General features: G+C 41.0%; 1 protein-coding gene across 1 annotated transcript in view; it reads right to left on the bottom strand.

Annotated features, from left to right (window-relative positions):
* Nucleotides 1-16,584, bottom strand: part of ARFGEF3 (ARFGEF family member 3) — a 168,969-nt gene extending 152,385 nt beyond the window's left edge. Inside the window, exons 1-2 of the mRNA XM_081829374.1 lie at nucleotides 16,249-16,584; nucleotides 8,259-8,310 (exon numbers count right to left, since the gene is read on the bottom strand). Coding sequence (XP_081685500.1) covers nucleotides 8,259-8,310; nucleotides 16,249-16,333 — 137 coding nt within the window. The 5' untranslated portion in view covers nucleotides 16,334-16,584. The remainder of the gene's footprint in view (nucleotides 1-8,258; nucleotides 8,311-16,248) is intronic.
* Between the last annotated feature and the right edge of the window lie 10,186 nt (nucleotides 16,585-26,770).

Here is a 26,770-nt window from a genome sequence, read left to right as displayed (position 1 = left end):
GGGTTATACTACACAAAAGAAAAACAAAACAAAACAAAAACACCATACAAAGAGTGGGAAGCTACTGTGGAAGGTTATCTCAAAGCATAAATGCTGACGAATGTGCTCCCATCCTGCATGAAAGATCAGTAGGTCCCCCAATCTAGATAGGGATGAACGTGCCAGCATCTGAGCTGAAAAAAGAATGTGGACCATGCAGAAGGCTGGGCAGAGGCTTGGGAGGGGAGCGGGGGGAGGAGTGGTGTGGGGGACACAGACAAGGAAATGGGAAGAAGTGCTGTTAGCATCTTTCTGGGAACAACTGGCAGGAGAAAAGCAATTAGGCTGAGGCTGGCTCTGAACAACTACAGAGAAAGTAAGCAAAAGGCAGCTGGGCCGTGGCTGGAGCCATGTATGGGATTGTTCCCAAAGGGGTGCTGAGAAATGCCAACAAGAGGTTCATTGCCAATGGCTGCCTTTTAACAAGACAGCTCGAGGATTCCCTTGACATTTTTATCTCATCCATACCACTCCTGTTGTAAATAACCTGGGCTAAGTGAAGGGGCAATTCCTGGGTTGGAGCAGGATGGGGGCGAAGGTTCTTTAGTTCTTTAGAACAGAAATACTCCAAGTGGAATTCATGTTAGGAGTGTGAGAGGGGAGGCAGCTTGCCTCTTCCAGGTGGGCCAATGAGAGCTGGAACCCTTGCATAATCAATGTCCTTTGGCACAGAACATTAATCAGGGTCCCAATAACTACACCAACTCCTAACCCCTGATCTAATACACATTAGGCTAGTCAGGGCTTTGGTTGAGGAGAGAGTGAGAAATCTAAGACTATACTAGGTAAGGTCAATGGATTGGGCACTGGGCTTCTGGTCCTACTCTTTGGGACCTCCCCCTTTCAGTCAGTGAGACGTGAGAAGTCCTATTGCCTAAGCTGAGATTCCATTCTGGCATGGATTCTTCCAAACACTATGTTTTCTAAGAATCTAGGAGATGAGGCACAGGTTCCCTGGGATAGGCAGTGCAGTTTGGAGAAGGAGTTTCATCCTGCAAACATTTACAGAGCACCAAAGAGGATGAAAAGATGAATAATTTGGGCACCTGGGTGGCTCGGTTAAACATCTGCCTTCGGCTCTGGGATCAAGTCCCTCCTTAGACTCCCTGCTCAGCGGGGGTCTGCTTCTCCCTCTACCCTTCCCCCCTGCTCATGATCTCTCTCTCACTCTTACTCTCAAATAAATAAAATCTTAAAAAGATGAATAATTTATATATATGAACTTCCTTGAGGAGAGGGTCTCAGAACAGAACCCCTAGACAACTGCCAACCTGATGGATAAGCACCATGAGAGATTTATGCAGAGTATAGTGAGGGCACAGAGGAGAGAAGAATCTCTTTTAGCGAACACAGCTCAGTCTTCAAGGATAAGCAGGATGATGAAGTGGGAAAGGCTGCATGTTATGAGATACTCCGTGGACAATCTTGATGAAAAGAGCAGCTCAGAAAATACCCCCCTCGTGTTTTAATGCCCCATTTAGGGGAGTTTGGGACTGGTAACCAAACACTGCAGACGTGCCATTTGGGTCTAAGCTGTGGCATGAGGAAGGAAGATGATTTCTAACAGCATGCTTTATTTCAACTTCTGAGATGGGCCCAGGAGGGAGGAGGAATGGGGGCTGGGAAATGCCTTCGGTAAAACACTAGTACACGTGGGACAGGGTATCCCAGAAGTGGGGTCTTACTAATCACAGCCTTCATCATGGGAAAGAGCTTGTTTCCCTGATGGTGCATGCCACTGAGGTTCCGCTCAAGGCAGGACGGAAACCAAGGTCCTTAGTAAAAAACAGTCTGTGGAATCTGGAGGGGGCAGAATAAAGCTTGACTTGAACGTGAATGACCCCAGCAGCCATGAGAACTTTCTGAGAGCACAGGGAGTACAAGGCTGGAACTCAGGTGAGGTGACTGAGGCATTGGTCTTGGGCACAAAATTTTAGGGAGTATTTAAAAAGTCAGCAAGATAAATAATATTTTAATGCCACATTTTTTTGTTTGAATTCCAGTATAATTAACAGGATTATATTAGTTTCAGGTGTACAATGCAGTGATTCAATGCTTGTCATAAGTGCCTCTCTTAATCCCCATCACCTATGTCACCCATCCCCCCTACCTCCCCTCTCGTAACCATCAGTTTGTTCTCTGTAGTTAAGAGTCAGGTTTTTTGTTTGTCTCTTTTTGTTCATTTATTTTGTTTCTTAAATTCCACATGAGTGAAATCATATGGTATTTGTCTTTCTCTGATTTTGCTTAGCATTGTATCATCTAGATCCATCCATGTTGTTGCAAATGGCAAGATTTCATTCTTTTTCATGGCTGAGTGATATCCCATTGTATACATATATACCATATCTTCTCTATCCATTCATCTATTGATGGACACGTGTGTTGCTTCCATAATTTGACTATCATAAATAATGCTGTGATAAACATAGGGGTACACAGATCTTTTTGAATTAGTGATTTCATATTCTTTGGGTAAATACCCAGTAGTGGAATTACTGGATCATATGGGGTAATTCTACTTAATTTTTTGAGGAGACTCTATACTATTTTCCACAGTGGCTGCCCCAGTTTGCATTCCTGCCAATAGGGCACAAGGGTTCCTTTTTCTCCACGTCCTCACCAACACTCGTCTCTCATGTTTTTGATTTTAGCCATTCTGACGGGTGTGAGGTGTTTTAATGCCACATTTTAAAAACTCAAAATGAATGCCAAAATTCCATGATGAAGCAAATACCAAACTTTAAATAAAGACAAGATCTGACCCTGTACTTGCCTGACTTCGCCTCACTCATCCCACTAGTCCCAGTCGAAGGCGAGTGAACCTCTTGGAAATCTGACAGGAAAGACAGAGTAGCATGACAGAGAGCCAGGCAGCTCAACTATGACAGCAAACTGGTAGTGGCCTAAGGTCTCTGGGCCTTCGCACGGGGTGAAAAGCATCCTTCTTACAGATTTATGTAGAGCTATGTGAGGATATCCAGTATCCAGATCCACAGTCACCAAAATTTGTAGTTTCAAATCCACTGGAGAAGGCAGCAGGCAAGCCATTCTGGCCCAGATGCCAGCAGAGAGACTGACCACACCCAACCAAGACTCAGAAGCAGAAGAACACTGCAAAACTCCATTAGACAGGGAAGAACATTTTTGGGGAATGTGCCAGCAGATCAAGAATGATCTGGAAGAGGCAGTGACTGCAAACAACAAGGGTCCACAGAAGAGCCCTTGTCTTTTTCACAATTAGAGTTGGATATAATATAAACCCTTCAACATTTCTGAGAGAAAGATGATCAGACAGAACCAGGTATCATCATAACCAAGCCATCACAAGGACAGTGGGGCATGGAGGGGGATGGCCGATGAATCAATTTGCAAGAAGCTAAATATTCCAGAAGTTGTGGTTAAGTCCAGGTGGGCTTAAGCCAGCTGCTCCTTGCCAAGCAAGGCTGGCGACAGCTTCACAAAACACAGACATCAGCCCTGAGTATTCATAACAAAAACGACCACAGCCCTGAAGATTCCAGAAATGACCAGGTTATTTTGGTTCTATCATTTGATTCCCAAACCACAGGGAAAAAGCAGGGAGGTAGAGGGGGTGAGAGGATACATTTCAGGTCATTAACTACTAATACTTCTTGACCAGTAGCTTCCTGGTCTTATTTATCACTTGGTTGAAAAACCCGTGGCTAACAACAAATGAAGTCAATGACTATTCGTGCTCACCTGACTTGGTCAGAGATGCTTCACCAAGTCTGTCACAATTAGGGAGCACCCTCAGTTGCCTTCTGCTTGTGAAACAAGTAGGATATGGAAATGATAACCCCAACCAAAGGAAGAGCCTGAGCTATCGATGACCTCCTTCTTGAGTCTAGGGATACTGCGACGGCCCACTCATTCACGGGTTTTCAACCCTGGGAAGACATGGAAGGCTTGAAGTTTAAGAAGAAGGAAAAGAGGAGCAAAGGCTGTGAGGGGACAGGCTCCTCATGGTGGAAGGTAAGGACTCTTAAACTCACTGCCAAGCTCAAGAGCAAGACTTAGGGCAAGAAGGTAGAATGACTTTCATGTAACTCTCTACTAACAAATTCAGAAATATTCCACAGGACAGGATCCCTGGACCTTCCTCCATCGCTGACATGGAATCTCACCGGCATTCTGCATGAATCCCTACCCTGGTGCTACAGAGGCTCACTTACCAACCATGAGAGTGGACCTTTGCTTGCTGAAAGCCTGGGGTAGAACAGGCAATGCCTCTGACCACTCCTTATCTTCACCTCAAATGTTTTACCGTGGGGTTCTCCCCTGCAATGCCCTACGCATGGCTCAGCCCAGTCACTACAATGACGAAAATCTTTCATGTGATATCTGGTCTACTTCAGTTCGTACAAGAAGTCCCCGGAGCAATCAGTGGTAAAAGAAAAGCAGAAGATAATGCAACCACAGGTCTCTCAAGATTTCAGTTTTTTTCTGATCTATCATTATTAGTGTACACAATTGAGCAAAACAATGTATTTATCAGAATGTTAATATATTTAACGTAAAAGGCAATCAGTCAGGGGCAAAAGAAAAATTAAGAAAAACAGCACAGCAAAAGTATTTGAGATTTGAATTATTCCCTATTGCCCTTTCTGAAACAACAAAAAATCTGTAAATAATCACTTCTAAGCGATTATCAGAAATGGAAACTGAATCTGAGTACAAAATCAGGAGAATGCAAGACATAGTTAATGAATCTGGTTTCTGTCTCATGTAGTACATAGAAGTGTAATTGAAGAAAAATAATTAAGATATAATTGAAGAAAAATAATTAACATATCTAAACTCTTTCTTGGGTACAGATATTTACAGTGACTAGATTTTTTTTTTTTTTTTTTTTAGCAGGTACTCAAACAATAGAAAGATGCCCTGGTAAACACAGTGACTGGACAGAGTTAAGTACTCTCTGGGTTTAAAAGTTCCTAGCAGCAGAATCAAAGAATTAGAGGAAGACTGACTTCAAAACAGAGAGAAAAGCCCATTACAGTATAACTCATTATATCACTTCTTTTACAATAAAGAGAAAAAATAACTCAGATAAATATTGATTCAAGAGCTCTTTTTGTTCTAATTATGCCTTATTCCCATTCCCTAAAAGAGGCATGAAAAGCCTCCCAACTATTGTGAATCATGGTCAAACTGAAACCTCCTTAAATGTATAAAATTCTACCATAAATTTACAGTGGCTACCACAAAACACTGTTTTCCAGCTATGCATGTCTTTATTCTCCTCCCTCTGAATATAAAACCTTTGAGAGCAATGCTCCCATCTGCTTTATCTCATTCATACGGTTTAATTCTCTCTACAAAGATGTTTGATAGACCTCACTGCACACCAGAACACAATACACATATACAAGATGACCTCACCAGCTCTTTCTCATTAGGATAAACACTCCAAATTATCTGCTAACACGGGTGAAGACATGAAATGACACCGATATATATCCATCCACAGCTCCTGATCCAGCATTCTTCCCACCAGTTTGGTGACCCCCCTTCTATAGGTGGTACAAGATGGCAAGCTGGCTCTGGGGAAATCTCAAGGCCATGGGTGAAAGGAAAGCTAAATGGCATGGCTAAATGGGGACCAGCCATGTTTAGGTCCCATTAACACTGCATTCTCTAACTCATCTGTCCACCCCCCTCAACACACACACCAAGAGTTGGAAAATGCCAGTTGTCTTTTGATGAACGTTCTTAACCAGGAGGTTCCTCCAGTATCATTGCCAGCTTCTCACCCCTAACACTATAGGCAGAACTTTCATCACAGACCCAGAACCACAAGAAGCCCAGCCATCAGGTTCAACAACCTTCTGGATTAGGAACTAGCCTTTAAGGCACCGTTACTAAACGTTTTTTTGTTCAAACAGCCACTAAGAAAACGTTAAAGTTCTGTTTTTCACGTATTTTAAATTGACATTTACATTTCTTCATCATGATTTTAATTAATGGAAAAGGTTATGATTCTGGCATATTGGAAATACTACAATTTTTAATTAAAACATATCAGTTATTTAAATGTATCTAATGAAATCTAAATTCCACACCAATTTGAAAATCACCTTCACCCAACAAAAAAATGTATGAGCAAACTCTTCTTTAACAGTAAAAAATGCTACATTGTTCTCTTTTCTCCTCGAACTTATATTTCCATTCTACTTCCCCAAATTAATTTTCTCTCAATATAATGTTTTAACTCTTGAGAGGCTTTCATTAATCTCCCTACTCTATTTCTGTGTAACAAAAGGTGTATAAAGTGATTTTTAAAAAATTTCATGTGGCCATAAGGCTTAAAAGTGTTCAATTTTCTTCTGGTTTGAAGTGTGACTACTAATGGACCCAACTGATCCAAACAGCATTAATGAATATTTATAAGAATGTTAATGTAGTTAACATGGAAAGTATAATTTTATTTTCTTATTTTATTTTTATCTGTTTCTTTAGAAATGCATTTCTAAAGAAACAAATAAGCCTTGTTTATTTTTCTCCTCAATTACTTCATATACCCATGGATGAAGTATTCCTTATTGTTATAATAAGGTGGGAATTTAACATCATTTCCATACCTTTTCACTTTCTTAGATGTAAGCAGTAAGAACCCTTATTTATATAAACAAGAGAATGAAGGAGACTTATCATCAAAACATCTTTTTGTCTATTATCTTATAATTAGATTAGGTCCTCCTTCAATTTTGTTGAAAGCCAAGAAGTAAAAACTAATTTACAAAAAGATGTGTGGTCTGATCATTATATTCGTCCCCTTTACCAACACAGACACTAGCATTTTCATAGTCCTTTGTTGGTGGGACAAGACTTTTGCACCCCAGGACAACATACCACACACAGTAAGATTCAGAATGGGATGCGTAATAGTGGTGCTTTCCTTGTTTAAGAAGAAGAGGGACTATAATAGGTAAGATAGAAAAAGAGATGTAGCAAAAGCAGTTTTCAGAAAGAGTACCTATAGACAATGGGGACCATGAAATCATCTCCCTTAAACCATCTATACCTTCATATGTCTTGGAGAGTCTTCATGTTCTCCTGTGAGCATGGATACCCTAGCTGGGATACCGCCCTCCCCCCAGGCAAGAGTGTTATTGCCAGGCATTCTGTCCATTTAGCTTTATACACATAAAAGTACATTCGGTTTGATTAATACATGAATTTCCTTACAGTATATCAGCTTGCAGCAGATAACTATAGGAGAGGCAATAAATTTTTTAAAAACACAGGATCATAATTCTTGTTCATTCTACTTGTAGAGATGAAAAACACCTAATAAATCATAATATCCTGACAGTACAGAACTTTCTTCAACAAAAGACTATAAGTTCAACATTTTTAATAATGTCAAAAAATGTGGAAATCATCCAAGTGTTTAATAATAAAAGTTACTAAATAAACATTACAGCAGCCATATAATGGAAGAATATATAATATTTTAATTTGAAGAACATATATTGACATTAGAAAATGTTCTTCATATGATGTGGCCTGAAACAATAAGCAGGAAACAAACATAAATAAAATTCACATTAATTTGTAAAAATGTGTATATGTAGGAAAAAGTCTGTTAAGAAAATCTGTTTAACGGTTTTCAGTGGTTATCCTTAGGTGGTGTAATTATGGACAACTTTCTTATTTGTTCTTTCCAAATGTCCCACACAGGGCATTTCTCTCATGATAAAGGGGGATGGGGAATGGTGAAGAAGGTGGGGAAACAGGCTCACTATCTCCAGGCTGTTTTATGTGGCTATAGAGTTTGTGAGAGATGGTGTCTAGCCAAGGGACCAGTGGGAGTTTAAATCCACCCCACAGGGTGTAGGACTGCTTCTTCCCAGCAGGGGCGCCATTTCCTAGTCTGCAGTAGAAGATCTTGTCATCTGTCTACACTCTCTTAGGTTTTGGTCATTTCTCTCCTTGACCAATTTTATACTTTCACCTTATTCTTCAGCTGCTTTCTTTGGATAACTGACTTCACTCATTCCACGGATGCCTAGAAATCATTGCAGTCAGGTTCCCATCATGCTAACCTCATGAACTATCCCAGTTCATGGATTTAAAAAGAGCGTTCGGTCAACAAGTAAAATGCTATATGCCAATGAGGTTATCTGGGCATTCAGGAAAACACAGTGGGTGATTTTTACTCCCGCTATATTTTACAACTCCAGTCTCCTTACCTTAGCAAGTGTGGAGGGATCTTGACAATGGTATCCACACCACCCAGGGTTTCTGCAGAAGGAAAATTCCAAAGTTAAAAATAAATATGTATAGACTGAGAATCTGCAGATAAATTTCCGTTAGTTTCTTTTTTCCCTGGAGATTCCTATAATTATAAATTAGTCAGTTCTCATTTATCTGCATGCAAGTCACTCATACTTAAAAATCCTCCCTTGATAGCTCAAGACTTCCTTGGAGGAGATAAAATTAGGATACATTTCCCTACAGAAACACAGAATGAGTAGCTAATTTTTTAACCTGAACCAGAATGCCAATTTAATCTAGTTGCAACTGGCTAAAATGCTGTATTTTTGCAATAAAAATAGACAAAGGACAAGGGAAACAAAAGCAAAAATAAACTCTTGGGACTACATCAAACTAAAAAGCTTTTGCAGAGCAAAGAAAACAATCAACAAAAACAAAAGGCAACCTACTGAATGGGACAAATATTTGCAGATCATATATCTAATAGGGATTAATATCTAAAATATATGAAGAACTTATACAACTCATCACCAAAAAAAAAAAAAAAAAACCCCACCCCAAATAATCCAATTAAAAAATGGGCAGAGGACCTGAATAGGCATTTTTCCAGAGAAGACATACAGATGGCCAACAGACACATGAAAAGATGCTCGACATCACTCCTCATCAGGAAAATGCAAATCAAAACCACTATGAGATATTACCTAACACCTGTCAGAATGGCTAAAATCAAAAAGATAAGAAATAAGTGTTGGCAAGGATGTGAGAAAAGAGAAGCCTCATGCACTATTGGTGGAAATGTAAATTGGTACAGCCACTGTGGAAAACAGTACAGGGGTTCCTCAAAAAATTAAAAATAGAACTACCATAGCATCCAATAATTCCACTATTGCTGGGTATTTACCTGAAGAAAAAAAAACAAACAGTAATTCAAAAAGATGTATGTACCCTTATCTTTATTGCAGCATTATTTATAATAGCCAAGATATGAAAGCAACCTAAGTGTCCCTTAATAAATGAATGGATAAAGAAGATGGGGTATAATATATATAAGGTAATATTACAAAGCAATAAGAAAAAGAATGAAATCTCATCATTTGTGAGAGGGTAGATGGACCTCGAGTGTATTATACTAAGTGAAATAAGTCAGATAGAGAAAGGCAAATACCATATGATTTCACTTATATGTGGAACTTAAAAAACAAAAACAGATAAAGAAAAACCAAAAATAGACTCATGAATATGTACAGAGAACAAACTGATGATTACCAGAGGGGGGTGTGCGGGGGATGGGTTAAATAGGTGAAGGGGATTAAGAGGTACAAACTTCCAGTTACAAAATAAATAAGTCACAGGAATGAAAAGTACAGCGTAGGGAATATTGTCAATAATATTTTAACAACTTTGCTTGGTGACAGATGGTAACTACACTTACTGCGAGCATTTTGTAATGTATATAATGGTCAAAAGTTGTGCACCTGAAATTAATATAGTATTGTATGTCAACTAAACTTCAATTTAAAAAATAATAAATATAGAAGGGAAAGCTATTTCCTTGAAATACTGTTTCAATACCCTTAAATAATAATTTATAATTGTGAGAGACTTGATGTTCACAAAGCACTTTATGCAACATCTCATTATGCTCACATACATTTATGACACGGTAGATTAAACTTTTTTTTTTAATCATCCTATAGTTAGGGATACTGAAAGGAGGCTCACCCTCAAATCTCATTAACCCAACCTGGATGTTCAATACTTTACCATTTTTGTGGATTATTCACACTACTGCTGCCTCCAATTATAAAGATAATGAAACATTAGTCTCTCCCCCTGCCCCCCACGGAAAAGCTGTTCTATTTCAATAGCTCTAACAATTCTGTACCCAATTCCAACATGTGTGGTTGGGGAAGCCTTCCCCACATGAAGCAATTCTCTGACACCAGCTGGCTATCCTACCATTTAATTCAATTCTGACACCATCGACTAGGAGATAGCATCAGATCCCACAGGTTAACGGCTCAGTCCTACAGGACTGCACCCCATCTTCAGACCCCAATCCCAAATCCAAGGTGTCGCCTGGGCTTCTGACCAACCAGCTATAGGTTGAAGGTTCTAATGAACCCCCTCCTTAGGTTCAGTTAATTTGCTAGAAGAGAAACATTTCACTTACTACATTACTGGTTTATTATAAAAGGACAAAACACAGGAAGGGCCAGATGGAAGTGATGCATGTGCCAAGGTATGGGGAAATGGCGGGGAGCTTCCATGTCTCTGAGGGTGCCATTTTCCCCAAGTTTCCATGGGTTTACCAAGCCAGAAGCTCTCCGAACCCCATCCTTTTGGTTTTTTTATGGAGGCTTCACTACATAGGAATGATTAATTAAATCATCAGCCATTCGAGACTGAACTCAATCTCTAGCCCCTCTTCCTTCCCTGGAGGTCTGGGGTGGGACTGAAAATTCCAACTCTCTAAACACAGGATTGGTCCTCTTAGCAATGGCCCTCATCCTTAGGTTGCTTCATTAACATGACAAAACCACTTTCTGGTCCTCTTCACCTAGGAAATTCAAGGATTTTAGGGGCTCTGTGCCAGAAACAAGGACAAAGACCAAATATATATTTCTTATTAGAAATCCCAATATCACAAGCTCCGATTTGCTCCCAGTTTTTCAGCTCAAACTGTGTTGACTCCTTTCTTCATTGCTTAGAATCCATAAGCCCTGTCAACGTGAACCATTTTCATTGGAGAAGGAGAAATATTTCTCCCTGTCTGCTAAAAGATCAGAAGGGAAGAGGGACACCAGATGTATCTCTGAGACTCCGGAGTAAGAACAGTCCAAAACATGATGATAGGATCTGGGCATGTTGTGGCCAATGGGGCAAATAGTGGGTGTAAGCAAGACAATCCGCTGGGGCGCCTGGGTGGCTCAGTCAGTTGGGCGTCTGCCTTCGGCTCAGGTCATGATCCCAGGGTCCTGGGATCGAGCCCCGCGTCAGGCTCCTTGCTCAGTAGGGAGCCTGCTTCTCCCTCTCCCTCTGCCTGCCGCTCTCCCTGCTTGTGCTCTCTCTCTCTCTGTCAAATAAACATATAAAATCTTAAAAAAAAAAAAGGCAATCTGCAAAACAGAAAGATGGGATCAGTAGGGTCAGTGATGCTGTGGCCGAAGTGGAAGAACTGAGGTCAGTCGTTAAGAGGAGACAGGATAACCCTAAAGTAAAGCCCTGAGATGCAGGGGCAGGGAGCAGATCAAAGGCCACTCGGGCCAGCGTGGCCTAGCCGTTTGCAGGGCAGGAGCCAGCGCCCAGGACAATAAGCTGCTGTTCTCCAAGGGGAGGTGCTGACATGAAGCAACCAAATCATTGCAGTTTTCCTCATCAGAGGCGTGTTTATATTCAACTCAGGATGTTCAATAGCGCCCAACCCTACAACTGCTAACCAAGAACCCGAAGAAAGAAAAAGGACAAAGGAAAATCGCAGAGCAGCCATACTGAGCCCATCCTGCTCAAGTAGAGACGCTGAGTAGGTATCTGCCCCGGGGTCTGCATGGCGGATGTAACTAGGATCAGCCTAGTGATGTAAATGGGTGCATCACATTCTCAGAAACTGACCTGAAGCTGGGGGGATGGATGTGGTCGACTCCAGAGGGGCTGGGAGTGAGAGAAGAGGGCTTAGGGCTGACTCTTGAGGAACTCAAGCATTCGGGCGAGGGAGAAGTGCTGAAGCTGGCAGAGGAAAAGGAATTGCTTCGAAGGCATGATAACAATGGGCAAGGCGTGGTCCCGGAGGCCAGGGGAAGACGGGCGCTGGGGCTGTTCCATGCGGCTGAGGATGCCTTGCTGGATGGAGGTCTGTGTACCTCATTCTTCACTGCCAGCTGGTGGCACGATGGAGGAGGCAGATAGACAGCGGTGAGTGGAAGGGGGACTGGAAAGTGAGGTTGTGGCCACAAGCACTACAGACTTTTTGAGAAGTCTAGCTGTAAACAGAACAGAAACTGGCTGGAAGGAAAAGTAGGTGGGAAGGTAGAGGGAAGGAGGGTGGGGGGTAGACTATTCTTCTTCCCCTACCTGGCATTCCAGCCTCTAGTTGTTTTTCTCCTCTCCTCCATTTTACACAAGTCCCCTGATATATGTAAAACACCACAAGTTTCTAAAACGAAGACATGGTCCCTCACCGTTCTAACGTTCTGACATTCTATGTCATCCAGCTGAAGAGCTCACATGCCTCCAAGATCACAGGTTCTCAAAGGAAAATGCTATGGTCTCCACTCTCCACAAGCTGACCCCTTCCCTTATTCTTTCTATCCCCTTGTCAGACCATTTCCTCACTGACAAGAAAAATATCTAACAACCTAGATGGCACAAAATAGAAGGAAGATACAAATATATCCCTTGCCAGTTATCATGCAGCCATTAAGAAAACCGATTTTCAGAGAAGTATCAATGACAACATAGAAGATGCTAAAGCTAAAAACAAACAAAAAACCAAATGACAGTCTGCCATAGATAGTATAACCCTTTGCAGAAGAGAAATACTCCAAAAGTGATTAGTGTTCTTTCTGGGTGTTGAGATTACAGGTGATGTTCATTTTTTTCTTTATACTGTCCAAATATTTTTCAATATTCTAAAATGAGCGTATATAACTTTTATAAATAGAAAAAAGATGGTATCACTTAAAACCCAAGCAAGTCATTAATGGGCTGATCTGTTTATACATATCTGCTTCTCTTATGGTAGTTGCAGAAACCACAAAGAAGCATAAGGGACAGTCCCTACGTTCAAGAAGCACATGTCTACACTGTCAACATTTGCTGTTTTGGCTGACCAGCCTTCGGAAAGAGAATCCTAAATTTATTTTGAGGAAACCATCCCTTTCTGAGTCAGGGATTTCAGTAAGCCTTGTGGCCTAGATCTAAGCCAGTTAGCCCATTTTACTCCTTAGCTAGAAGACTGGTTCAGGTACACACATGACCTATCAGGACCAAGAGAGAACAAGTGAAACCAAAGCCTGGGCAGGAGTTGACTGGAAGAGCTCCACTCTCTTGAGATGATCTGATGATGGGCCAAATAGGAGATGACCCCTTTCTCCGGTGATGGCCTACGTGTGGCAATGACCACCCCCATCTCCTGTGACGGTTTCAGTGGGAAATGACTCCTCTCTCCTGTGATGTCATGGTAACCCCTCTCCCCTATAATGGGCCAAGTGGGAGATAACCCCTTTCTCTTCAGATGGACTAAGTGTGGAAATGACTCTTCCTTCCCTTGATGGTTTTAGTGAGAGATGATCCCTCTCCCCTCAGATGGTCTAAGTGTGCTGATGCTTCTTTCTCATGAGATGGTCTCAATGTGATGATTCACAAGCCCAAAGCTGTGGTGACTCATGCCGAGCGTGTTCATCTCCCCCAAAAAGAGTAGAGCAAGGTCCTTGAACAGTGTATAATTCCTGAGCCAAATTCAACCCACAGCTAGCCTTACAGGGGATATTTAGTGAATACAGTGAGTAAATTCTGTTTTGCTGAAGTCAGCTTGAATTAGGGTTTTTTGTTGTTACCGTCGCTTTGGGGGCGGGAGGGTTTGGTCTCCTGAATACAATATTTCTCAATTATCCTGCCCCTAGAAGAATAGCTACGGCCAAATAATCCAAAGTCTCAGGTGCTCTAAGACAGTCATGAGGGCAGGGCTCTGAATGCAGAGGAGGAACGGATTTGACTGAAGAGCTTAGGGAACACTTCCTGTGTGAGTTAGGCCTTAGGAGTCTGGAAAGGGAATTCCCAGCGTGAGTAAAGGCAGAGCAGTGTGTGCGTGCCCGGTGTGCTTCCCGGACAGCTGCAGCTTATGGAACCCCTGGGGTGCACTAAGCAACAAGGGCAGGGGGGGGTTGTAGATTCTGAAGAGTGTTCTAAGGAATTTACACTTTAATCTAGAAAGAAATTATGGGGGTTGAGGGGGGAGTGTTTTATAGTAAAAAAAAAATTGATGGAATGGTGGAAAATGGACTGGAGTGGAAAAGAGAGCAGGAAACCACATAGCCTTTGTTCATGCTGCCTTCTCCCTCTGCATGCCCTCCTAACACACTCCTTATAGGGAGGAAGCATTGTACTCATCCTCATAGCCCCATGCTCAGAACAGGGGAGGCCTTCATAAATCCACAGCGTACCCATTCTTCAAGGCAAATCTACTTTAAAAGCCCCACCAGCTCACACCAATTTCCTCCCCACCCCACCCTTGACCCCATACTCTATGCCCTCTTCTTAGAGCTGTTTTCCTGATTTACTCATTCCAACCTGCACACTCAATGTCAGGCACTGTTACTTAACTATTTCATGCACTTTGTCTCCCCTTGGTAACGAGAGAACAGTCACTGGGAAAGGAATCACAGCCACTCGTGCGATCAGGTCCGACTCCAGGCTCGGCTCAGGTACCTGCCTCACCTCTGGACTTCCCAGGTAGCTTCAAGGATCTAAACTCAGCAACACGGCTGTTTAACCTAACAAGATGTTGAGTATCAAAACTTAAACATTAAAAATACTCCATTACTCTTCTCCTCCCTGTTATCTCAATCTGCTTAACTTACAGCAAAATAATAATGAACACAGGAATGGCATGTTTAAAGCGCAGTCAGGCCCCGCTTTATTATGTTACTCAGCCATCTGTGACCCTTCGTTAGAGGCATTTGGAAATCTAGCTCTGAATCGCTCTGCTGAATGACAATGGCAATGCAAAAATAGTACTGTGGCTTTAAGAGCCTAGCTGCTCATTTATATCTGGTCCAGTATTCCTGTAACAGTAAACAATGGTCAAGTTCTGCCTACAAGATTAACTTCCTTGACATACGCAGATGTCAAAGAAAATGATGTTGCTAGGATTGTCTGTACACATACACCCAATATATGTGAATTCCGATCTTCTAAATATTAACAGCGTCACCTAAAACACCACCGGATTCCACATTTAGCGGAAAACCTGCTAATGGCACTTAACTCTTTTCAGGTTGTACCACAGGGTGTCATAACAAGCACTGATTGCTTTCTGATTAAGAGAGAAAGAGATTCAATTGTATTTTGTAATTGAATGGCAACTGAGGAATCGCATGCAGGCTTGGGCCCTGCCAGGGGCCCCCAAGGCTGCCTTGGTTTCTCCTCCGCCTAATTTCTATCACTATCACCCAAAGTATGCTCCTGATCCCTCTGCATTCCCATCCAGACAATTCTGATTGCCCAAATTCGTGCCGAATTGGAATGAACGTCTTTCAAAAGAGTCTTCTTTGAGGTGGAGTTCTGCAAACCCGAGTCTGATGGGAAACACAAATGTGCCACCTGGAACTTATTTCAATACTTGCACAGCTCACAAATTTAAAATCCCACCTGTCTGAAGGGCACACCACAGCAGAATTGTAGAGGTAACGCAATCCCACCCGTATGTAATGTTTCAGGTACAATAACCATGGAAGCTAATACTTAACAAGCTGGCCTCTATCCGAAAAATCGAATTAAAGAAGCCATTCCTTCCTGGTCACATTCGCCAATGTTTCGAGTTCGGGGTTGATGGTTCAACTTCCTTTTTTCCCACAGGCGCTTGGAATCGGACCCCTGGATTCGCACCGGCTGGTGGTCCTAACTCAGAGATGGGTGACCATCGTCCACCTTGCTGGGAATCTGGAAAAGGGGGCCTCCTGGCGGGGAGGACGGCGGTTCCCCATTAAGGTTTGGGAGAAGACCGAGACCAGAGAGGAGGCGGATGGATGTTAACGCCCGAACCAAAATTCTCATATCCCACATCAATTCCCCGAGGCAACTCTCGCAATCGCGCGAAATGCATCCATAACAGCAGCTCAGCGGGAGCCCCCACGCATCAGGGTCGGCTCAGCCCCAGCCCGCGCGGCCCTCCGGCGGCGGCGAGCAGCGGCGCGGGAGCCCGACCGGCCGGCAGGTGCTCGGCGCCCCGCGCCCCGCGCTTACCCAGGGCCCAGGTGCAGCTCTCCTTGATGGCTTTGTACTTGCTCCCGGACGCTTCCTTCTGCAGCTTCCTCAGGATCTCTTCCATCTTGACCTTCGCAGGGGCTTGGCCACCGACAGCGAGACAAGCGCGCGCGAGGCCGGGCCGGGGACGCCGCCGCCGCCGCTGTCGCCGTCGCTATCGCCACTGCCGGGCCCCGGGCGCCTAGGCGGCCGCTGCCCTCGCCCCCCTTCGGCCCCGCGCGGCGACTGATGAATCACGCCCGCTCCATGCCGCGGGCCACGTCAGCCCCGCCGCCCCGCCCCGTCCGCCGCCCCGCCCGCTAGGGTCAGGTGCGCTCGGCGCGCGGCGGCGGCGGCTTGGAGCCCGGAGACCGGAGGCCGGAGGCCGCGGCCGGGGCCCGCCGCCGAGGCAGGCCCCGAGGCCACGAAGCTTCGCGGGGAGGTAGAAGCGGATGTCCGGAGCTGGCTCGCCGGCCGGAGGTTGGCCGGGCGCGGCCCGAGGAAGCTTCTGGTCGGCGGCGGGCAGCCGGCGGGGAGGGGCCTAGCCGCTGCCCCCCCGCCCCCGATCCCCGACCTGCGACCCCCCTGCGCCGCGCCGGGCGGGGAGGGGGCGGCCCCGCCGGGTTCGCGGAGCCCCGGGCGCGTTGTGGCGGCGCGCCCTTGCATCCCGTTGTCCGCCGCTCACTATTCAGTTAACAGCCCTTCTGGGCCACTTTTCTGTGACGGGGTCGGGAGCTACCTGTGAATAGACGGACTCTGCTCCACCGTGTACCAACACGATCTCGTGGAGGGGGTCCGGGGGAGAGGGTTCATAACCCCATTATACACACGAGGAAACCAGGCCGGAGAGGCTAAGTTGCTTTCCACACCTACCAGAGTTAGCCTCAAAACACATTCCTGAATTCAAACCCCTTTTTCCTTCCTCTCTCGCACCCTTAGGCTGAACTTGGAAAACAGACTGTGGGTGATGCGGAAGGAAGGCAGCGTTAGCCAGGGCCTCAGGTCCTGAGAGAGCGTGCGCGCTGTGCTTCGGCAACTTAAAGGCCTTCGCTGATGGAGACCCCGAGATGGTTGTTGAAGGAAGGAGGGAGAGGAAAGCAGGCATCTCATTTGGCATCTCATTGTTTCACTATTGTGAAAACCGTGACTAGGAGCTAAGAAGGGATTTTAAGCATATTCGTTTTTCTTTAGAAATGTCACTGTAGTGGTAGTGAAAAAAAAATTGCAAAGGAGTAACTGGCAGCTGGGAGAACAGTAAGGAGATTCCGCAGTCATCTAGAAATAAGTTAAGCCAATAGTAGGTGGAAAGGAATAGAGGAAAATACAGCAAGAGATATTTTAGGAGTCGAAGCCGTAGGATTTACTGACCGATTGGGGTGGTTAGCATCTGGGGTGACTTCCGTGTTTCTCCATTGGGAAAGGGGAGGATGGTGGGCCCCATCTTCCAAGCTAAAGAAGAGAAGGAGAGGGTTTGGAATCTGGGGAGTATACGAGTTCAGTTCTGAACATATTCAGGTGGAAAATGATAATGAGATAACCACAGCGTGTTTCACTTATGGGCAGGAACCCAGGGCAGTGCTGTGTGATAGAAATGAGGATCTGGGGCGCCTGGGTGGCTCAGTTGGTTAAGTGACTGCCTTCGGCTCAGGTCATGATCCTGGAGTCCCGGGATCGAGTCCCGTATTGGGCTCCCTGCTGAGCAGGGAGTCTGCTTCTTCCTCTGACCCTCCCCCCTCTCATGTGCTCTCTCTCAAATAAATAAATAAAATCTTTAAAAAAAAAAAAAAGAAATGAGGATCTGAAAGCCTTCAGGTATTGAGTTATTGATGCCTGGGGTTTGGCAAAGATTGTAGGAGGCAGTGGATGGAATGGGCAGAGCAAGATACCAGGAAGGAAGTTGGGGTCCCCTTATTCTTTTTAAGAGTATTTATTATTACTTTATGATTAAAAACAAATTTACTTATGCTACAAACTAAAAAAAATAGTAATTTTAGAGATATAGAGTTTAAATAGCTTTGTAATAAAACTTTTACAGAGTATTAAAAAAACAGGTGCATTTGCACAGTCTAAAAAAAATGGGCAATGATTATGAAGTCAGTCCATAAAGAAATACAAATAACTTATACAACCTATGAGAAATGTTCAAGCACCTACTTACCAAAAGAGCACAAGCATTTAAATAAAATGTGGTTTTTAAAAAGATTTTATTTATTTGACAGAGAGAGCACAAGCAGGGGGAGTGGCAGGTAGAGGGAGAGGGAGAAGCAGGCTCCCCGCTGAGCAGGGAGCCTGATGCGGGGCTCAATCTCAGGGCCCCGGGATTATGACCTGAGCCGAAGGCAGACGCTTAACCGACTGAGCCACCCAGGCGCCCCAATAAAATATGATTTTTAAAAAATCAATCAAATTGGCTAAGAGCTGGCCTACTGGATCCTCCCGTGTTATGGGTACTGGTGGAAGGATAATCCTGGAGGATTCTGGATGTGTAGACAGCATAGATATGGCTACGATTTAGCAATCCTACTTTTAGGAATTCATCCTAAGCAAGTGATTATAGAAGTGGATATTCACTTTAAAAAAAAAAAGTGGATAAAGATTTTTCTACAAGGATTTCAATGTGCTGTTCAATCATTTTTAAAAAATTGAAAACTATCCACATGTCCAACAGTAGAGAAATGGACAAAAAAATCCATGATGTATCCATAAAGCAGCCTATTATATAGCCTTTAAGAATAATGTAGGAGAGGAATATTGAATGACATGAAAAGAGGTTGCTACTACATAGTTAAATGAAGTAAGAAGTTTGTAAAATGCTACTACGTACATCCATGCACTAAATGATCCCAATTTTATTATTTAAATATTTGATGTGGATGTACATACAAGTTTTTTAAAAAATACACATGCATACACAGGAAAATAAACATTTTTCTTTTTATAATTGCAAAGTGTTATTTTGTTTAAGTGGTAGAAAAAAGAAATAAAAGTAGTGTACAGACAATGGCTACAGGAGAGGACAAAGATAAATACAGAAATGGATCAAATGGATGCAAGAGTTTAGCTAGGTAGCCTGCCCAAGAAGAATAATGAAGGCAGAGCCTGGTTGCAGTAGATGAAGAGCCGGTAGAACTACATGTGTAAATAACCCACTCAAACTGTTGGCTATGAAGGAAATTAAGAGTAAAATAGTCTATGGGGCACCTGGGTGGCTCAGTCGTTAAGTGTCTGCTTTCGGCTTAGGTCATGATCTCAGGGTCCTGGGATCGAGCCCCGTATCAGGCTCCCTGCTCAGTGGGGAGCCTGCTTCTCCCTCTCTCACTCCCCCTGCTGGTGTTCCCTCTCTCGCTGTGTCTCTGTCAAATAAATAAAATCTTAAAAAAAAAAAAAGTAAAAAGTAAAATAGTCAAAACACTTTTTTTTTTAAACATCAGCTCAGTAGAAAATGCCCTTTGCATCACCACCCAGAGTACCTAGAAATACATATATAGGTAGATTTAGAAACTGAAACAAAAGATTTTTATGAGTAATCTACACGTCCAACGTGGGGCTGGTACTCAGAACCCCGATGTCAAGAGTTGCATGCTCTACGGACTGAGCCAGCAGGGGCCCCTGAAACAAAATTTTTTATTTATAAAACAATACTTACTGTTAAATAGAATAGAGTTACTATTAAATAGGATTTGATTCATTGTTGCAGGCATGCTTGCCTGTTCTTAAAATTCGTTCCAGGCTAGAGACATGAGGATAATGCTACATGCACAACCCAGGTGCTTTGTGCTTGGTATCTATTCCTTCCCACTACTCTCAGTTATTTTGGTTAAAAATTCTGGTTCACACAAACACTTTGCTGTGTATTCTATTAATAACAATATACGCTAATTAGCAACTGAAATTACAAATTTCAGCAGATTCTTCTTTAACTTAATCCAAAATGGTGATAAACTTATAATCATTCAATGTATTTGAATAACAAAGCATTAGTAAGTAGTTTTCTTCTTTGGGCATCAACTTTAATGCAAATATGGATTCAGGATTTTGAAAAACAAATGGATTCTTTTATCCAAATGTTTTTTCTTGATATTTCAAATTTCTTTATTGGAAATGTTTAAAGTTTGAAACAGAGAGTTGCAATATCACTAATATCTTTAATTTTATTCCATTCAGAGTGTCTTTACTAATGATGTTCTCTTTCTGTGTCGCAAAATGTTGAGGACATAGGGTAACCATGGTGATTACTTAAAATGTATTTTGTAACTGTTGTATATATTCAGCATCTTGAAATATAGTGTTACTCTTTTCCTAAGGTTCCAAATCCAGGTATTAAAAAATGTTAAAAATATAAGTATATGTGCCAATTTTGTTGCTAAAATGCCATCTCCAAAAATGTTAGCCAAATGAGATTGCTTTTAAACAGAAAAACACGAATCCCAATTCTGAGTTCATATTACTTAATATTTTCTTACAACAACCAGTCACTCCAGTATGACATAACATATGCAAATATCAGCTAATGGAAAGGCTAAGCTTCAACAATGACCCAACGATACAGTGGTTTACAGAACATAGACTTTTATTTATCGTTTAAGTCCTGAGCCAGGGGTGCGGGTTAGTATAGCAGTTCCAGGAGATCATTCAAAGACCATGTACCTCACATCTTACTGCTCCACTATCCTGGAAGGAGTTGTTCTCCCAAGATGGGTCCTAGGCAGGTTGCATTCTAGCTGATAGGGAGAGGAAGAGAGAGTATATGAGCCCAGGCCTCAGATGTAGAAGTCATGCAAATCCCTTTATTCCATTTCTTCCATATAGGAGATCCCAAATTTCCTATATTCCATTGGTGAGGACAGTTGCAGAGACACACTTGGATACAATATAGTTTATCTGGGACCTCGGGGCCCCCACCACAGATCTCTTCCTGTGGCAGAGGAAAAGGATTTGGTAGATGACCACCAATATCAGTGACAGCTCCAATTTGAACAAAATGTATCAAAAAGTAACAGTTCTCTTAATGAAATTAAACAACCATTGCTATAATTGTTTTCCAGAGATTCAGCAGAATTGTGAGGATGCCAAATGTATGAACATGTGTGAACAGTGATTTCAAGTGGCAATGTAGAAGGTAATTCATAATAATATTTTAAATTACTCTGCTATGTTTCCTGGTCATATTTACTTCTGAATCACTTGCAATTCTATTACAATTTACCAATTTAATTTATATTTTTCAAACAGTATTTTCCCAATTCTATCAAATTACTCAAACCAGTTATATGTTAGCTTAAATTTAAACAACACAATAAATCCTTCATAAAAATTATCATATATATTTGACATAAACTGAATGTATAATAACTTGAAGTATTAGTGCTCTCATTAGGTAGAATCATACAACCTATGTCTGCTCATACCTGGCTAATAAGTATTAATTCTATTCTGTATATTCTATGGAACTACATATGGACTGTATTATCACTCAACAGTACAGTTTTAAATTTCTCAGCTGATTTATCATCAAGAATCATATTCACCATGACCATGCATGCCAAGAAAAAAATTTTCTCTGCAACTATGTGAGTAATTTTCTCTTTGGTCACACATATACAACCAAATATGATAGTAACACTTTCTCATTAACCAATGTAAATGTGAAATGTGTTGACAAATTTGTCCTTTTTTGAAAATATTTGAGATCCTTATCAACAAGTTTGACTTGCTGTATTTCCAAGTTTGTTTTTTCCTTTTTGTAAGATTTTAAATTTTCATTTGCAATAATATCATTGCATCTTGGGAAAGAAGAACAAAGCTGGAGGCATCACACTTCCCGATTTCAAACTATATCACAAAGCTATAGTAATTAAAACAGGATGGTATTGGCATGAAAACAGACACATAGATCAATGGAACAGAATAGAGAGCCCAGAATAAATCCTTGCATATATAGTCAATTCATTTTCGGCAAAGGAGGCAAGAATGTACAATGTGGAAAGGACAGTTTCTTCAATAGATGGTGCTGGAAAAACTGGACAGGCACAAGCCAAAGAATGAAACTGGACCACTAGCTTACACCATACACAAAAATAAACTCAAAACCAATTGAAGACTTTGATGTAAGACCAGAAATTATAAAACTCCTAGAAGAAAATATAGTCAGTAAGCTCCTTGACCCTGGTCTTGGGAATATTTTGGGGGGCCTGACTCCCATGGCAATGGCAGCAAGAGCAAAAATAAACAAATGAGGCTACATCAGACTGAAAGGGTTCCACACAGCAAAAGAAACCATCAATAAAATAAAAAAGCCACTATTGAATGGGAGAAGGAAGATATATATTTGCAAATCATATATCCAATTATGGGTTAATATTCAAAATATATAAGGACCCCTACAACTCAATAACAAACAAAAACTAAACAATCCAATTAAAAATGGACAGAAGATCTGAATAGACATTTTTCTAAACACATACAGATGGCCAACACACATAAAAACATGCGTAACATTATTAATCATCAAGGAAATGCAAATCAAAACCATAATGAAATGTCAACTTATACCTGTTAGAATTGCTATTATCAAAAGAACAAGAAATAACAAGTGTTGGTGAAGATACGGGGAAAAGGAAATCTTAATGCATTATTGGTGGAAATGTAAATTGGTGTAGCCACTATGGAAAATAGTATGGAGTTTCCTCAAAAAATTAAAAATAGAACTACCATATGATCCAACAATTCCACTTCCGGGTATTTAGCTGAAGAAAATGAAAACACTAATTGGAAAAGATATAGGCACCCCATGTTCACTGCAGCATTATCTACAATAGCCAAGATATGGAAGCAACCTAAGTGTCCATCAGCTGATGAATGGATAAAGAAGATGTGGTATTTACATTTACACAATGGAATACTACTCAGCCATACAACAGAATGAAATCTTGCCATTTGTGACAGCATGGAAGGACATTGAGAGTATTATGCTAAGTGAAATAAGTCAGACAGAAAAAGACAAGTGCCATATGATTTCCCTTCTAAGTGGAATCTAAAAAACAAAACAAATGAACAAATAAAACAGTACTCATAGATACAGAAAACAGATTAGTGATTGACAGAGGGGAGGGGAGTTGAGAGGTGGACAAAATGGGTGAAGGGGGATCAAGAAGTACAAACTTCCAGTTACAAAATAAATGTCATGAGATGTAATGTACAACATGGTGACTATAGCCAATAATATTATATTACAAATATGAAAGATGCTAAAGATGCTAAGAAAGTATATCTTAAATGTTCCCATCACAAACTTTGTATGGTGATGGATGGTAACTAGACTTATTGTGGTGATCATTTTGCAATGTGTACAAACATCAAATCATGATGTTGCACCTGAAACTAATATGGTGTTGTCAATTATACTTCAATAAAAATAAATTCTAAAAATACTACTTAATATATTAGTATATATTTTAATCAGCTAATAGCTGGTTATTAATATTTTTAATACCTTCAACTATCTGGTAAAGTTTACATAAACTAATGATCTCTTAAAAAAGAATATCACTGTAAATAATACATTTTTAGTGGTTTTGAGCATTTGAAAAGCTATACTTAAACCTTTTTTAAAAGGCTTACTTTTTTTTTTGGACTAAGCTCAAATAAAAAAAATGTATTGAAGAGAAGAAATATTTTTCCTAATGTTGTCACTCTTCATAAGTCCAAATCTGGCAGTTCAACCAAAACATGCTTCTGTGTTTTTTCACATCATCATTCTTATTTCTTCTAATAATAAAATAAACTATCTTACGAAGAATTTATGCAGGTTTGATTAAAATGTACAATTATTTGCAAAGTCAAAAAATCCCTAATGATTATGCCTATTCCAAAAATTCACACCGAAAATTATTAACTCACAACCAGAAGTTAATAGGAACTCTTGCTGCCCTTGCCAACAGTGGATAAATTCTTCTAAACCTCACTTCATAATTAACTGCAAATTACATTGACACAAATTAATCTATAAAACATTAACTCTCCTGATACAATTATGATCAAATCCAGAAAATCAAATGAAACACCAGTGAACAGAAGAGCAAATGGCTGGCTGGCTCCCAGCCAACGCACATAGTCATTATATCCCCTCCATCAGCTGTTTGTACACATTATATCCCCTCAACTCAGTTGACCCCAGTATTTGCTACAATGTGGACAGCATGTCTTAGAATATAAGTGTCACATTCCAGTATTGAAGATTCCATACTACTTCATTTCTAAAAAGAACACATTCTGGTGAAACAGACTAATTGATTTCACAACCCATTAATGGGTAGACCTGAAGTTTGGAAAATGTTAGACCAGTGGGAGATTTAAAGAGTCTATTGGTGGGAAGTATATTTATACAGTGAAAGAAACGAGACTTAAAGGTAGAAGTTGAATAGGTAGGGGACAGCCAGCCTAACAGGTGAAAGAGGCATCATAAGAAGATGGGAAAGATAACATTTAGTGTACAGATAGTCATCGGTCTAATGAGGGTCTGAAGGCCTATCTCTGAATAAGGAGGGAAAGACTGAAGACTAGGTTTTGGTGTGTTTAGGGATTTGTGGGACTTACACCTGATAGCTTGTTTTCCTTGTGAAACAGGAAGACATTTGGTGAATGTAGGAGATGTAAATAGAGGACCAAAAGTATGGAAGTGGGAAAGAGAGGTGACCAAGGATGCATAGGAAGCTTCCTTCAAGTGACGAGGGCCCTGGAAATACCCTGTTTGTGAATATTTATGGAGCAGCCCCAATTCAGCAAAATTTCCAAGTCTGGTGATATCTAGTGCATGTGCTATTATTGCTTCAGATGCTGACCACCCACATTGATGATGCTCAATCCAAATTTCCAGCTCAAATTTCCCTTTCAAGTTTATTTTGCCTAATATGCAAATCATTGATCTTTTCACTTATTCTGGTACCTAACTCACAGTATATGAAGAAACTTGTTGGCAATATTGTTTAACCCAAATATGCACCAGTATAATCTGAAAGTAAAATAAGCATGATTTTGGATTAAATTCAGTTTTGTTTTCAGCCTAGGAAAATAGTATTTAATTTGAAGATGGCTTATAAAATCATTTGTGATCTTGAACATTTAAAAAAGCAAATGATTATTTGTAATACATTTTAAGTAATTTGTATAAAATATAGTGTACTTTTATTTAGTGAAAAATTTTAAATACCCCCAAATAGATAACATTAACAATTATTAACATTGAAAAATGATTCCTTTATTTGCAAAGAAGTTTCTATTTTAGTAAAAATTAATGTATCTGTGTACTTAAATATGATACAATTGAACTTTTGCTTCTGGCTATGATTCAGTACCTTGTATCAGAACAAACTTACTGTTGAAAGAAATTATAAAACTGAATTTAAAAAATTAAGATTGGTTGTTTGAAGGCATCAGAAACAACCAAGGCAGCCAGGACTTAAGGGCCAAGTTCCTAGAGAGAAGGGGAATGCATAGAAGTGGGCCAGATGTTCTCTTTTTTCTCTTGGAGCACTCACCAGTACATCACAGTGCATAGAAGCCAAGTCAAAAATGGTGGCCTGGAGAGGTCAGAGTTCCCAAAGTCTGGGAAAACAAAACTTGGAGTTCTGAGTTATTAAGGCAATTAGAACTTGAGGAACCAAGGTGCTAGGGAAAAGGGAAGCACACAGAGTTATGGCTATATAAAGTTATAGATAACATTATAAACAATAAAGTAAATGATTCAAAGGTTTGACACCTGCTCATTAAAAAAAATTTAATGAATAACCTTTCTCATAGTTGTGATATGTGTGTGGATATGTATATGTATATGCACATGTTCATATACTTCTATGTAAGTGAAGTAATATTATATATGCTCTTATACATTCTGCTTCTTTTCACTCAGTGGTATGTGACAGACAAGTTTTCTTTTTAAATGGCTGTTTATTTTAGCAAACCTTAATCAATCCATTTGTTGGTTCCACTTTTTACTATTATAAAGAAGTCTTCAGTGAACATTTCTGTGGTTATTATATTACTTCCCTATTAGAATATCTTCCTAGAGTAAACCTCTAGAAGTAGAAATACTGAGTCAAAAAGAACACACAGTTAAAGTGTTTGACAACATATTGGCAAACAAGATTCAAAGAACACAGATGTTTGCTTCCACCAACAGTGCACAGGAGAACCTGTATGTCTACTCTTCAGCATCACAACATATTGAAAATATTTTCCCCTTTTGCCATCTGAAGTAGTGAAAAAGTCATATCTAATTTTTGTTTTAGTTTATAACTAAACCTAAAAGATGAAGTTGAACATCTTATTTTTATTGTTTCATCTCTGCCTGTTCATGTCTTTTGCCCATTTAAAAAGTTAGGATATGGGGGGCGGAGCAAGATGGTGGAGGAGTAGGAGACCTGGATTTCGTCTCCTCTCAGGAATTCAGCTGGATAGGGATCAAACCATTCTGAACACCTACAAACTCAACAGGAGATCAAAGAAAAGAAGAGCAGCAACTCTC

This window comes from Leptonychotes weddellii, chromosome 8 (genome assembly GCF_054177405.1).
Source record: "Leptonychotes weddellii isolate Sample4059 chromosome 8, ASM5417740v2, whole genome shotgun sequence".
Lineage (NCBI taxonomy): Eukaryota > Metazoa > Chordata > Mammalia > Carnivora > Phocidae > Leptonychotes > Leptonychotes weddellii.
The sequence above is the reverse complement of the archived record's forward strand: the minus strand, read 5'-3'. Positions and strand labels throughout refer to the sequence as shown.